Below are 14,247 nucleotides of genomic sequence, written 5' to 3' on the forward strand. Positions count from 1 at the left end.
AGTTACATTCGGACAATGAAAATGGCTTGTGTATGTGTAAGACTGGGGCTCTCATTTCCATTTTTATTTCTTTTTGTTGCAGGTAGTTGTGTAAGAGTCAAATAAGGTACCACACAGCACATTTATGCTATGGTTCATTACAGGTTCTTTTACCAGAACTGCAATCCCACAACTTAACCCCAACGAAACCAAACACAAACCCCAAACCAAACCCTTACTGTTCACAGCATCTTGCTTTTATTTTAGCCTCACTGACAAAACAGGGTCTAGAATCAGTAACATCAAGCCCAACAGTAAAAAATATTTGATCAAAATATTCTAACTATGGTTTAGAGGGACACTGTTACAACTCAATGCCTGTATTTTCCCAAGAACTTGAGATGTCCATTTCTCTGTAGAATGGCAATATGAAATGATCTTTCCACCCCAGATTACAGTTGTGGTTTGCAGACTAATAATCAAGGTCCTAAAAGGTCTTGAAATTCTTGGCAATACAAAATTTGAAGCATCTGTATGCAACAGTAGTAAGTTCTAAGTTAGCACCTGTGCAATGAAAAAAAAGGTGGATCAAGAGTACACTCTATAGTCAACGACTCAGGAAGGATGATCAGCTTTTAAAGGCTAACAGGAGGCCCAGCAATGGCTACTTCAATGGAAGACACAACGAGAATTTCATGTAAAAACTAAAATCGAACGGTTGCTTGTGTTTTCTTGTGTGCACATTTAATTTATAAAAGCTTTTTTTCAATTCCCAAAGCAACTAATTTAAAGTAAAACAGCTTTATGATTTAGGTCAACATTCTGTAGCCCTCAAGTACAAAAATATAAATACAAACTGTTTAAACAGTAACTTTAATGAGATTCTGGCAGTAGGTTTTTTTTTTTTTTATCCAACAAGACACATCACGTAATGGGTCTGCCACTGAACTTGCTTAGAGTAAAATCAGCTTCAATATGAAGCTGTTAAGGTATCAAAACCCTGCTTTTTACATGCTAAATATCTTCAGCAAGTGTGCACTTAAACACAGCAATGAACTTAACCACAAGAAAAACTAAATACATACATGAAACTCTGCATGTGGAACGTAATTCATAGAACTGCTTACAACAAACAATTACCTGCATTTCATTAATTTAAAAAAATCATGCAAAGCAATTCTAAAGATAATGCAAAGAAAGTTACCAGTGTTTGCAAGAAGTGTTCAACTAAACCAAAATTACATTAAATGAAATATGCATATTTACTAGCAAAGATCTATCGCTATTTCAAAGAAGCAGAGGTAAAATCTTCAGGTTTTGAATGTCAGTTATACTGCAAAATGTCATTGCTCTTGCTTAATGCAGAAGCACATGCTTAGAAGCCCAGAACTGCTTATTCAGAAAATCTGCTGACAACAGCTCTGGCTTCCCTATGATCAGAGATGCTGCACGGATTAAAAATAGCAGAGATTTGCAAGAATCAAAGGCAAAGGCACCCTACTCAGTCAGCCAAAATGGTAGCATTCCCCTTCTCATAAGCATGAAGATGGTAATGGGGCATATGACAAAACATTTCTACAAAGGCAGCATTTAATAGTTATAATTAATTTCCCATTTTGTAAATGCATTAGCAGACAGCAGCTTGTAATAGTTTATGTATAGTATCAACCTGCAGGATGAACTTGGTATTTTATTTGTCTTGATTTACAAATAAAGACTATTACTAATGCTTTAAAATACTACTTTTACTATCTAAAAAGTTTAACTCTTATTTTCCAATATTTTACACCTCAGCTGGACTACCATCTCATCTTGTTTCAAACATCTAACACTGCTTGCTAGAATTTTATAAAAGTTGTACCTCATGTATTAAGCAGCAGGCAATAACAATGGTCTTTCGCAGCACAGCTGCATCTGGCTGGCTACTGAAAGATTAGGAATATTTCTAAAACATAGGAAAACTCATGCAGTTTGGTAAAGTTTGCTGTCATTTCACAGTTTAAGTTTCCTTCAGTCATTGCACTTCTGTTGATAGTCTTGTTTTTTTAAAATATTATTCCGAATCTGAATTTGAACCAGCAATCTTCTTTTTCTTCTTTTTACCATGTTTCTTGTGCTTCTTTCTCTTTTTTGTTTTATCCTAAAATAATAATAAAATTAAATGCAAGTTACTGTACAATAAAATTGCCATCTATTAAATTCTGCTAATGCAAAATGAGAGCATGGAAAGGATATCTTTACAAAAACATTTCGAAAGAGATTTCTACAAAAGCCTATGCAGAAATCACAAAAAGAAGATTCATATTTTACCCAGTAATTTGCACTATTATGAGCAGTCTTCAATTTATTTCCATCATGGTCTGGCTATTTCATGCCTCTCATCACTGTCACTATTACATTTCCTAATCTTTTAAATTACTTTCAGTGCTCTATAGATTTCTGAGAAAGTAATAAGGAAGTGCTTTGACAAGCAGTGACACCTTATATATGTGGGAATAAGTAGGATGTTTACATATTTAAAAGTGCTTATATTTACTGTGCAAAATTAAATAGTTCAACTACACTTGTCTAGAATCTCCAGCACCTGCGCCACGGTCTGGTAAGGGGGGCTTACCAAGGAAGAATTATACACTAATAAAGGAACAGCACTGATGTCTGTGCGGCAAACTGCTACCCTACCCAATACTATATAGATATTAGTAGTTCTAGTAGCTTGGTACAGAGTAAAATACATGCTACAATAAGTGTTAAACCTATACAAATTTCAAATCATATTTATATATATAGTGAAAAATATCTATAGTGACAAATTCTTCCTTTAATTCAACAACTGAAAAAGTGTCTTCAGCAGGCAAATAGAGAAATTGTTAATTTAGATTCATGTGACAGTAGACTTTTGCTATAAAACCTTTGTATTCCTGAAAAATGTGAAACTGGTTATTAACCAAGTACAGAGTATTTATATCCTAAAACTACAGTATGAGTAAGAAGGATACTTGCTGTTTTCTCTTTTTCCTCATTGTTCTTCTTCTTTTTCGTTTGCACCTTAAAAAAAAGAAAATCAAATCAAATGTAATGGGAGAGCAGCTTTGGAAATGCTGTTTTAAATAAAAGTTTGAGCTTTTGTTCCATATAAATGAATAATGGCACAACAGTGGTAGAACACACTGAACAATAACCCATGAAGATGCACTAGTTATCTGTGTTATAGTCTAGAATATGCATTATCCTATAAACATCCAATTTGGGAAGACATTTGGCTTTTAACACACAGCAGAACAAGAAACAGCAGAGATACAAAGGTAAAATTACTAAGCTAATAACATGATAAAAATTCTTAATGAAAAAATGCAACACATTGCAACTTTCACAAATTTTGTAATCCTGCAAGAACACAAATCTTAAAAGTAGATATACGCAATGGCAAGAGTAGGGGTATTATGCCTGAAATTTTTTAATTCACTGGAAAAGGGAGCTGAAACATTTTAACCCTCTTGAAATGTGCCTATCTATTCACAAACAAAGAGAAATCTTGTGAAGGACACCACAGCAATCAGCCTCATTTCACTGAGCTCCAAAATACCTGTAAAAAGGTGAAAATTTTAAAGAAACTTAATTCAAAATGACTTGTAGGTGGTAAGAGCTGTAGTAAACAGTTCTTACTAATGGTTTTTATTACGGAGAAAAATAGAAACCAATCTGAATGTGCTACACCTTTTAAATTCAACTGTACAGAGCAGACCAGTTTCAACAATATATTAAATCTAAGCTAGTTTGTTCATCTACTTGTGAATCAGTAAGCTAAAAGCATTATAATATCTGAAATTGAGATTTCACACTGACCTCCTCTGTCTGATCTGACTCTGATAAAGATTCTGATGATAAAGGTCCATCACCACGATCAGCTTTCTTCCTTTTCCTGGGGTGATTTTTGCCTTCCTACAAAAAGCAATTTATTCGTGAGTAAACAAAGGCCATTCAAATTTTATAAAACTTCTGCTTAAAACTTAGATTGAAATATTATCTCTAAGTTGTGAAATATTTTTAAAAATTGTTGACATTAAACTAATGATCATTAACAAATTATTCTACCAACTGATAAAATACTTCTAGTGGAAATAGTCTCTTTCTGTACATTCCTCTCTTGTTACCAAGATATAGCAGCCTTCTAAAAGTGAGAGGAAGAATACTACAATATAGTCTCCTGCTTTGAATAATAACACATGAAGGAGTAAACATTTGAACGTGTTTCACCACTTTTAAATACTACTGTGTAAATTAAGGTGTCTCAATATGCACATACAAACACTGCAGCTTCAGACACTTGCTTTGTTGATGAAACTAAAAGAAAATTCTCCCTCTATATTTGTGTCCAACCAGGGCAAGATGTCCCTGCCAGCTGCACTTCAAGACTTAATATATAATCTCAGTATATTTAAAGGACAGTTTTTTTTGGTTTGTTTTTTTTTTTTTTTTTTTAAATTTTGATGCAGCGTGAGATTGCTCTATGAGCTACTCCCCACGCCCTGCCTCCCCCGTTGCTCTGGGCCAGGCAAGGTGTTCCTAAGACTGAAGCTACTTTCTTCCATTCAATTTCTAAGGCCAGAAACTGAAAAAAATTCTTGCCAATAATGTTTTTGCTAGGTGGGATCAAACATGTCACCCAGGGTATTTAGTTTATTATAGGTACCTTAATCCTTTCCCAAAAGTACTTATGAAAAGTACACATGGTGCTGCCCATTTGAGAGACAAGGCATCTTCAAAGAGTGGAAGACCTCTAGTCCCCAAATGTCCTTTGCTTTCAGAAGATGTGTGAAAGTAGCATTACAGCTTAACCAAGAATAAGGAGTAATGGTAAGACACTTGTCTTTGAAGAGAAGCTACTGAAAGTTAAAAGGAGCTGGTGGGAAATGGAAACTCTGTGACATGGAAGCAGGAGCAAGGGAAAAAAAAAAAATCAACACATTTGCCTTATGCAATGGAGAATTTGTACATCGAAGTCAATCCTGTTGACTGGAGTACTAGAGGCTGATGTGATAAGAAAGGAAACTGGAGATAAAGACTAGGGCGGACTCTGAAAGCATTCTTAGTTTACATATAGTGTAGAAATAACTAAAATTTAAGTCAACGAGATTATTTGCAATAAATATAATGGAAGGAAGAAAAGCCCTCAGATGCGTGTACAAAATGGTGCAGTGGTGGGAAGGAGACAGGGTATTCATGCTCAGAGAAAAGACAGAATAAGGTAATTTTTCTTAAGCTAATACATTTTTCTCTGCATTTTTTCAAAGCTGTCCTAAGTAAAATATCTACAATTATAACTACATTTAAATATACCCTCTGCTTGATGTTCCTTAATTTACAGCAACAAACCAGCATCCTACCAGTCATGCCACTGAAATATCCTACATATTTTAGCTCTGTGTAACTGTTCAAGATAAAACCCAAAATACTAGAATGCAGCTGATCTACTACAGCAGATACATTTTCATTTACCTTCAAAACAAGAACAGATCCAGCAGTTTCCACTAACAATTACTAAAACAGGGGCTGAACCCAGCTAAAAGCCTGCCTCAAATCTGGGGTACTGAATACCTTCTGACCGTGTAATTTTGGACAGGAAAAAAAGAGGGGAGGAGAGAGAAAGAGAGAGAGAGCGCCATTAGGTATGTAAAATACAGTTCTGATGCAAGTATTTAAATAGTAAAAATACCTTCTCTTTTTCATGATCTTCCCTTGACCTCTTCTTTTTTGTACTGTCCTAAATAGAAAGAAAAACATAAACCATGACAACATTCTTTCAGGAAAAAGGCAGAAATACCAAAGGGAGTCTGACCCATTGTCTTTTTCTGTCTATTGAAGGTCATTCTTCAAAGTCATTTTTTCTGCCTTGCAGTTAACAGGAAAAATATGAAAAAACCATAGTTTTGGTGCAGCCGCTGATTTCCTGAAACAGCAGTGTGAAAAGGTCTGTATGGAATCAGGTAAGAGAGTCCTTGCACTACACATAGCCTCTGGAAAGGATACCATCTATCACTACGGTAACCACATATAAGGTATGTCTAGCATGTAACAGTCTGGAGTCTTTATGCTCTATCCATGCTCATCTCTGCTGATCAGGAAGGGGTTAAGCAGATATTTCCGCAGAGTTTTCTTTTCTGCCTTCCGGTTTCAGCAGTAAGGTTATCTCTGTGTCCGTCTATGTAGCAGAAGTTTTCAAACTCTCCATTAGCACAAATTCACAGGTGTATGCAAGCAGTGATTCATCACAATTTATACCACACTGAATTAGGTACTCCAGTGAAAGCCTGTGATAAAGTCTATACGCAGAATCTGAACAACTCTGTACTATTAATACTTAGGCAAGAAGTACAGTTACTATCCACACAGAAAAATGCTAACATAACACAGCAAATTGCCTCATATATCTTCTCTTTCTTTTGCTCATTCAGTATACCTGTGTATGTACATTGCTCTACTTTCAGAAAAACAAAAAAGACACCCTCAATTTAATATGCATTTGGGAAAGGCTCAGTTCTCCAACAGGAAACTACTCAGTCCACATATTTAGAAAGGCAATATTCTGGCCGCTGATATCCTGCAATGTCTGTATTTTCACAGATGGTGTTCAATGAAATAGCATATTAGCACATTCACAAGAATTTCACAGAACATTTTATTTTTTCAAGTGTTAATGTAATATTAAAACTAAACATTTGAGCAGCACAAAAGCTGCATGTGTCTGAATTCAGAAAAATAGCTAAAAATTGCTGGAATAAAGCATGTTCATCTTCTAAGGATCAAATTATATTTCTGCCAGGCATTGTGGCCAGAGGTAGAGGTAGATTCCTGATTCATCTAAAAGGTAAAAGGGCAGCTCAGCTACAATAAGAACACATGGCTTTAAGTGTGGAAGATAAGAAAAATATTGATATGCGAAAGTCAGAAATGTTTACGTCTTCATAAAACAGATCAAGTAAAAACTGCCAAGGGTAATGCATCTGCGTATTTACCTTGCTGTCTGACTCAGATTCAGAAGTTGAGCTTGTTGAAGATTTCCGTGAGGAGCGATACTTCTTCTTCCTTCTTTTCTTCCCTTGCTTTTTATCCTATCCACAAATATTTCAGGAAAAAAGAAAAACACAACTGTGAATTTCTTCTCACTAGAATTAAAGACTTACACTAAATGCAAAGAATAGGGAACACCAGATTCCTACATGTTATCATGATCTCTCGAGGAATAAAGTATACTACAAATGATTCTTTTAGCGGAGGACCTTCATAACTCTTTCTGTATTGAAAAAATGTAAACTGGTGAAAAATCCAGGTTGTCTAGATTCTGTTTATTATTTGGATGTGTGCTGTAGAATCTGATTATCTGTAGCAAACATTTTTGCTAAAAAGCACAGTTGTATGTTTGCATTTTTGTGATTAGATCAGGGATTCTACTGAACAGCGTACAATTCAATATTAAACTGGAAATGGATCCCATTTACAAGCCAGCCAGCCAAAACGTATAGTGTTCATAAAGAAATTCTTGAACATCTATTTAAAATTCCCAACTTTGTTATATTTGCCAAATGTATAAAATTAAATAGTTTTATGCAAACAAAACCCTCAAACAATATTCTAAAATGTATCATCAAAGTCTGCATTAAATAAGCCTCATGAACAAAACACGTTAGAGTCTAATAAGTCAGTTCTTACCTCATCTTCTGAATCAGATGAACTGCTGGAAGAATCAGAGCTTGATGAAGAAGAGGAAGATGAAGACAACTTGACCAAACACAACAAAAAGTGAAGCTTGTGAGATGCAGCATTTTGTCTGGCAAACAGTCAAAAGTCCATCCAAACACTTCCTTTAAAATCTCTTCATTTGCAAAGTGGTATCAATGAAATTTTACTTCCAAGAAGCTGGCCATACATAGATTTCTTAAATAAAACTGTAAAAAGTGACTTCTAACGTTTTTCATTTAATACTTATTTTAATGCTGTCTTCCTCCCTTTAAACAAAAGTAAAATTATCCTTCTATAGATGTAAGCCACCTCTCTCAAATAAAAATCAGTCAGTTTAACAGCTAAATTCAAAATTACAGCTATACTCTCCAAGAGAGCTTAAATGACAAATAGGAACAACCTCAAAACAAAAAAACTCAGAAAAATGAAAATTTTGCTCACCCTATTAGATTTCTTCTTTTCCTTTTTCTTTTTCTTAAAAAGAGAATAAAACAAATGTTACTTTGGCATCATGTTCTTTTGTTGTGCGTTTAGGTTTATGTACTTCGATGCTGGCTTTTAAAATGCATTTATGACATTCTGTATTGCAGCATCAATGATAAATCCAGTTCCAAACACAGCCTGTATGAAAATGAAAATAACTTACCTCTTTCTTCTTGGAGGAACTCTCATTTCCACCCAGTAATTTCTCCCTGTGTTTTTCCAGTTCTTTCCTCCAATTCTGAAAACAAAACCAAACAGAAACAGTGACATGAGTGTAACTTCCAAACAGATTTTTTTAATAGACCTTTTTTGAAATCTTGTCCTTTACCTGACATTATATAGTTTTCACAAAACCCACAGAAGATAAACAACAGATGTTAACCAAGGCTATAATGCATTTGATTTTACAGAAGATTAATATTAATCAAAATACCATGTTAGTTCACACATTAATGTTCAAGTTGTTTGGATTTAAGAGATTATCATATATCTTGAAGGTCATAAACTATGGTATTTTCTACCTGAAAAATTGCTGTTCTGTCTTAGTTTTAAAATCACCTGAAGCAAAATTTCAAGACAAACCCTCCTGACCCTTCTTCAATGTATGGGTGTCTCTAGTGTCTGTTCTGGACCTTGCTGGTGTTAACAATTATTAGAGTATTAAATTATTGTACACTTCATCATAGAAACACTCTTATTTCTATTAGGCCAAGCACACAGATAAAAGTCTCCCCTCATTCCTCCTCTTCAATCCCTGACATGCTCCCTTTAAGAGCTCTGAAAAATCCAGCTTGCTCCCATCAGATTGAAAAGCTGCTAGCTTCAATCTGCGCTACTCCTGCTTCCTGTATCAGACACATCCTGTGCTCCTTTCTTTATTATTAGTATTCTGACCCTCTCTTTCCTCATGTTGAAGCTGTATTGGTATTGTATTGACAAAGCAACAATAATCCACATATTGTGCTGAAGGGACTGAAATATAAGGAATTAAGTAAGATTATGCCTGTGCAACGTGTACGATACACAGATCCCCAGGTCTGTACTGTGAATTAGCTGAAAAGTGCTGCTGAGAGGCATGGCAGATTAGCCAGGACACAGTGCTGGAATAATGATAATGCGCTTCCATGGTCCAAGGTAGTGTCTACACAGTATTGCAGCAGGTTGAGTACTTTGATATACCAGCTACCCAGAGCTACCTGAGGGGTCTTTAACAGCAGCCTGTGCTTTACTAGACAGGTGTTCTCTTTACATTATATTAAGACTGTGCTACGCTTAAAACAAAAAAACACAACATCTGTCAGTAAAATAGGAGAGATAGCACATCATTCACAGACTTGTGATCTTCTCCACCATTCAGGGATTTGTTCTTAGGAGCTTTAGGAAGAACTCACGGCCACTTCAGGATTCCCTGCATCCCTTTCTGCCCTCCTGCCACACTGAAAGGCTGTTATCTTCTATCTGTGCCAGCTTCGATTATTTCACAATAAAGCTAAGATAAAATCAGGAAAGGAATATAATGAAATACTAGAGCAAACACACCAAGCTAAAACTCAGAGTGCAGAACAATTGATCCTCTTGCAATAGCACCCCATGACCCTCCAAATACTGGTATAACTTCTTAGGCAAAAAGGTATAGCAAGAGCAGAGTACTGTGCCCTTCAAGTAATAGAGGAGGAGCATAATATACTTCAACCAGAAACTTGCACACAATGATGAAGACTACTGCTTGAACCTTGTCCCAAGAAACCAGAACCCAAGAAGGAATAGTTAAATTCATCATATACAACAGGACTTCTATGTGAAACTTTCTTACACCGTGCTGACCTCCAGTAGGTACTGAACACAAGCATCAGAACAGCTGCATTTATACTAGGGAACTAGAGTGGAATGTAATCATCTTAGGATGAGAGAGAAAGAAGTGCTTTATAGTCCTATCTGTACACTGAAGGCTATTCTTTGTACCTCCTCCCATATCAATATTACAAGTACATTCCTTGCCAAAGATGTCTGTTTCCAGTAAGGCACCTCTTTCCAACATATTTGGATTGCGGGTCCTTAAACAAGTGAAGATTAGCACAACAGACTTTAGTTAATCATACTAGAATATTAATGAGTTTCATTTATTAATATAAACATATGCATTTGTATAACTATATTTACATTTATTAAAAGTTCAAGTTTTATTCAGCAGCAATTTTCAGAACTTTTTATACAGTGATTCTCTGAACTGAGAGTAGCTCTTCATTGGTTAAGGGGTAACCTTAACATCTGATACAGCGAAACAAAACATTTACTCATCAAAAGCTTGATTAAAGTGAAATATTATGGATACTTGGTGCTGTTAACAATAATGGAGGAAAAGTAGCATGTAAAATAAGAAGAATCAAGAATCAACATACTAATAACATTACCAACCTCGTTCATCTTCTCTTCAAACTCAGCCAAAGCCCTGGATCCTTTCTTTTTCTTTTCTAGTTGCTCTTTTACTTCTTCCCTACATAAAAAGGATGACAGATCACAATTTTCATAATTAAAAATAACTTCTTCAGCGTCTACCTTTTGTAGGGTTTTTTGAAGTTCAGCTTTGGCTGAACTTCCAACAGAAAGAAAACTGAAAGCATTTTAGAAGTTATGCATATGGTAACCTAACACTAATAACTTAAGTACAGTAGCTAAATCCCTCTGAAAGATCTAAAGCTAACTCTGCAATTAGGTAAATTGCTCTCTAATGTCTTATGAGAGGAGGCAAAATGGACTGAATGTAAAGTAAGTTGACAATATCTCAAAGTGATGATTTTGTTGGGTAAACTGTGTTCTAAGAATATACCAGCAAAATGTTCTTCTAGAGATTACTTTGTTTAAAAATTAAATATATCTGTAGGCTTTAGGTACTAGGATTTGTGAAAGAGGTAGAATGATCAACATTTTCCTCTTCTGAGAAACTGTTGCCGAAATCAGACAAATCAGAAATATGTATTTCAAAATGAAAGACTATTGTTTTTAAAAGAGGACATTGAATACATACATATTTAGAAAATAACATCTTGGCCAGAGACAAGGAATCTTTCAAAATGTATTACTGGGTATTCTGGGGGAGGAGGTAGGTAACAGCGTCACCTTAGTAAGAGGGAACAAATCTGTTACTCAAAAGGTCAGAAGGGCAGTCAAGTGTTGCCACTTACCATGTTGGTCTTGGCCTGTTCAAGTAGTCTTGAATTGTTGGTCCCGAAGTTTGAGCAGGACCTCGTGCTCTGGCCATAGCTATGGGATTCATATAAGCCTTGAATACAAAACAACAAAAAGAAATATAAAATTAAACAGATGCACTATGATACCAAAATCTGTTCTTTTTGTTCTTCACAGAAACTTTTTCTCACTCATTGAAAAATAATTTGGACTTGTTTCTAAACATATAAAATGTTTAACTAAACCAAGTTGTTTCGGTCTGGCAGAAAGACATAGGTAAGTGCTTTCAATTTGAGTTATACTGTGGCAGAAAGAACTCATCTACAAAGAAACCATGTTTCTTACAATAATTCCCCTCCCTAAGCAATTATTTTGCAAACTGAGCACAGTATGATAATTGCTGAAATATTCTTCCTTGGGATATAGAAAATGTAATTAAATTTCAGCTCTTACTCTCTGGGACAACTGATCTAATGCTTTTAAAGTTCTGCTCAAAATTTATGATAGTAGATTCAACAAATTCTGCGTAGTTTCTTGCTGTAACATGAAAACAAGCAAGCTGTGGTGCTGTGCTACAACTATGCATGTATGAAAATTCTGTGACTGAGGGCTATTTTAATGCTGAAAAAAACCCGAAACTCCAAACCCCCCAGTGTAATGAGGTATTCCGTCTTTCAAATCTATGCATCCTCTTCATACTCACTCTAAAAATGTAACAGGTTATAAAAGATGAATTTAAAACTTAGAATCCATAATCCACCTCAGCAATTAATGGAAAAACTCTAACCTAGCAAACACATCTTAAGTGTTTTTGGTTTTTTTTTTAAGGCCAATAATACCTTGCTCATCAGAAAGGGAGGTACGTGTACCCCCTCACCTCATGGGCTTTTATCACTACACCATCCCAACACTTCACAATTTACTTTTGCAAAACATCGCACCACTGTTCCTACTGCTCAGTCTGGAGATGAGAAAAAAATCAAACAGTCAAAACAATGACTAGCTTTGGTTGCCCAATCTAAGACAGTTTTTTTGAGAGTACAACATTTTGTAGACTCAAAGTAAAGATTTGACCATATGTGTAGCTCCTACATGTCTAACACTGCTTTTTATCAGGCCATAAAGTAAGCACACAGAAACCATTATGCACAGTAAACGACCATTTGTGAAGGCTGTCAAATGCAGCAGCTGCTCCCTCCCCTCCTGTTTCCCCCCCTGCAGAGGCAGAGGCCACAGGATGCTGGGTTTCTGGACTGGCCTGTGAGCAGGCTGGTGGCCTTCAGCCCTTGCAGCTACATTTAGTCCTGGAAGAGGGACTATGGGCTCTGCCTGGGCTGCAGCAAGGGGCTGGAGGGAAGCACTCCCCACGCGGAATTTGGCTCATGATGCCTCAGGTGAAGCACACTGAAGCAATCAGAGGACTCTTTCAAGTGCACCATTTTTTGACTCAAGTTGACTTTGGAATTCTAAGGGTGACATTTTCTGCCATTTCTTGGGGCTTTGTTTTGTTGCTTTAATTTATGCAAAAAGGCTTAAATAACATGGGCAAGTAAACACTGAGGTATGCCAATGTAATCTAGTTTAATCTCAGTTTTGCACCTCCTTTTGTAGCCAGGTGGATATATTAATTCAAGTAGTTATAGATTGAAAGATATGTATTCACATTATTAATTATAGCATTTTTTTATATTACAAATCTACAAACGAGTAAAAGTGTTGCATCTGAATGCAGTTTTGAGTGGAAAAGGAGCTCCTTTCGCAATGCAGGAAAGCAGTATTTCAGTGTACTAAATCCACTACAGAAGACAACAGAAATGTAATCCATGACTTGGCTTACTCCAGTGAGGAAAGTCAACTCTTTTTGGTTACCATTCAGGGATTTAAATCTAAAAGCTCTATCTTCTTACATAATTATTATTCCTAAAGCCAAGTTTTCTTGCTGCTCTTAAATAAAAATTAGGTACTTTCTTACCTGAGCCAACCCAAAATGAACACCCCACCGCCCCCCAACAAAACTCTTGACCTGCAGAAGAGGCTACGACTGTTAAATGTTTTTCTACTTCCTCAAATGGACCCCAAATAACTAACTAGGAAGCTTCCTCCATTCAGTGAGTTCCTTTAACTTCCTGGCAGCAAGCACATAATGACCAAATACTACTCTATATTCCACAATTAGGAAATTTATGTCTTAAAACATGGTCTTAGAATTTCAAACAGGTTTATTTATGAAGAATTACTTTGCCAACAAATACTTCTTAGAAGTATTTATACTACTTTGACAAAATGCATGTCACTAGCCAGAGAGAGCACAGAAATGCACTCCTGGTAAAAGAAGTGCTTGTCTGCACATTGATTTTCTTCTTCTGGCAGTTTGCTCAAGCAGTTATTAAAAGGTATTTGTTGTACAGCTTACATGCTTATGAAAAGCATACGGCACCTTCAGTCAGCCAGGGTTCTCTCGGCAAGCAATACAAACTGTTACTGCTTTGCAAGTATCCTGCGGACGTGAAAACCACAAATTTATCTTCCACCTCTAAACAGTCAAAACAGTGACGTATTTAAAAGGGTCATGGAAGGAAGCTCTACAGTCACAGAAGTAAAGCAAAGGGTTCTATAACTTGTCTGTACTAGCAGCAGTCATGGCACAATGAAACTTAGACAGGAATATAAAGATTTGCTGTTATTGGTAGGTACATCCCAACTGTCCTATTAGAAGAAAATTAAGAAAAAACAGACACCCAAATACACCCAAAAACATTACAAGAGGGCAGTACATTTCAAGCATAGGCCAGGTCTACCAGTCTAACACTATGAATGCTTTCTCAGTAGATTCCGTTATTTTGACGCCTCAATAAAGTAATC

General features: G+C 35.9%; 1 protein-coding gene across 1 annotated transcript; it reads right to left on the bottom strand.

The window, feature by feature from the left end:
- Positions 1-831: 831 nt before the first annotated feature.
- Positions 832-11,473, bottom strand: FAM133B (family with sequence similarity 133, member B). Its single transcript, XM_010076673.1, has 10 exons — positions 11,382-11,473; positions 10,615-10,693; positions 8,363-8,437; positions 8,158-8,190; positions 7,687-7,755; positions 6,993-7,088; positions 5,693-5,740; positions 3,823-3,918; positions 2,980-3,024; positions 832-2,119 (listed from the first exon to the last, which is right to left on the bottom strand). Exons 1-10 carry the CDS (start codon positions 11,471-11,473, stop codon positions 2,033-2,035), a joined length of 720 nt encoding a protein of 239 aa, XP_010074975.1. The 3' UTR covers positions 832-2,032.
- Between the last annotated feature and the right edge of the window lie 2,774 nt (positions 11,474-14,247).

This window comes from Pterocles gutturalis, unplaced genomic scaffold (assembly GCF_000699245.1).
Source record: "Pterocles gutturalis isolate BGI_N339 unplaced genomic scaffold, ASM69924v1 Scaffold49408, whole genome shotgun sequence".
Lineage (NCBI taxonomy): Eukaryota > Metazoa > Chordata > Aves > Pterocliformes > Pteroclidae > Pterocles > Pterocles gutturalis.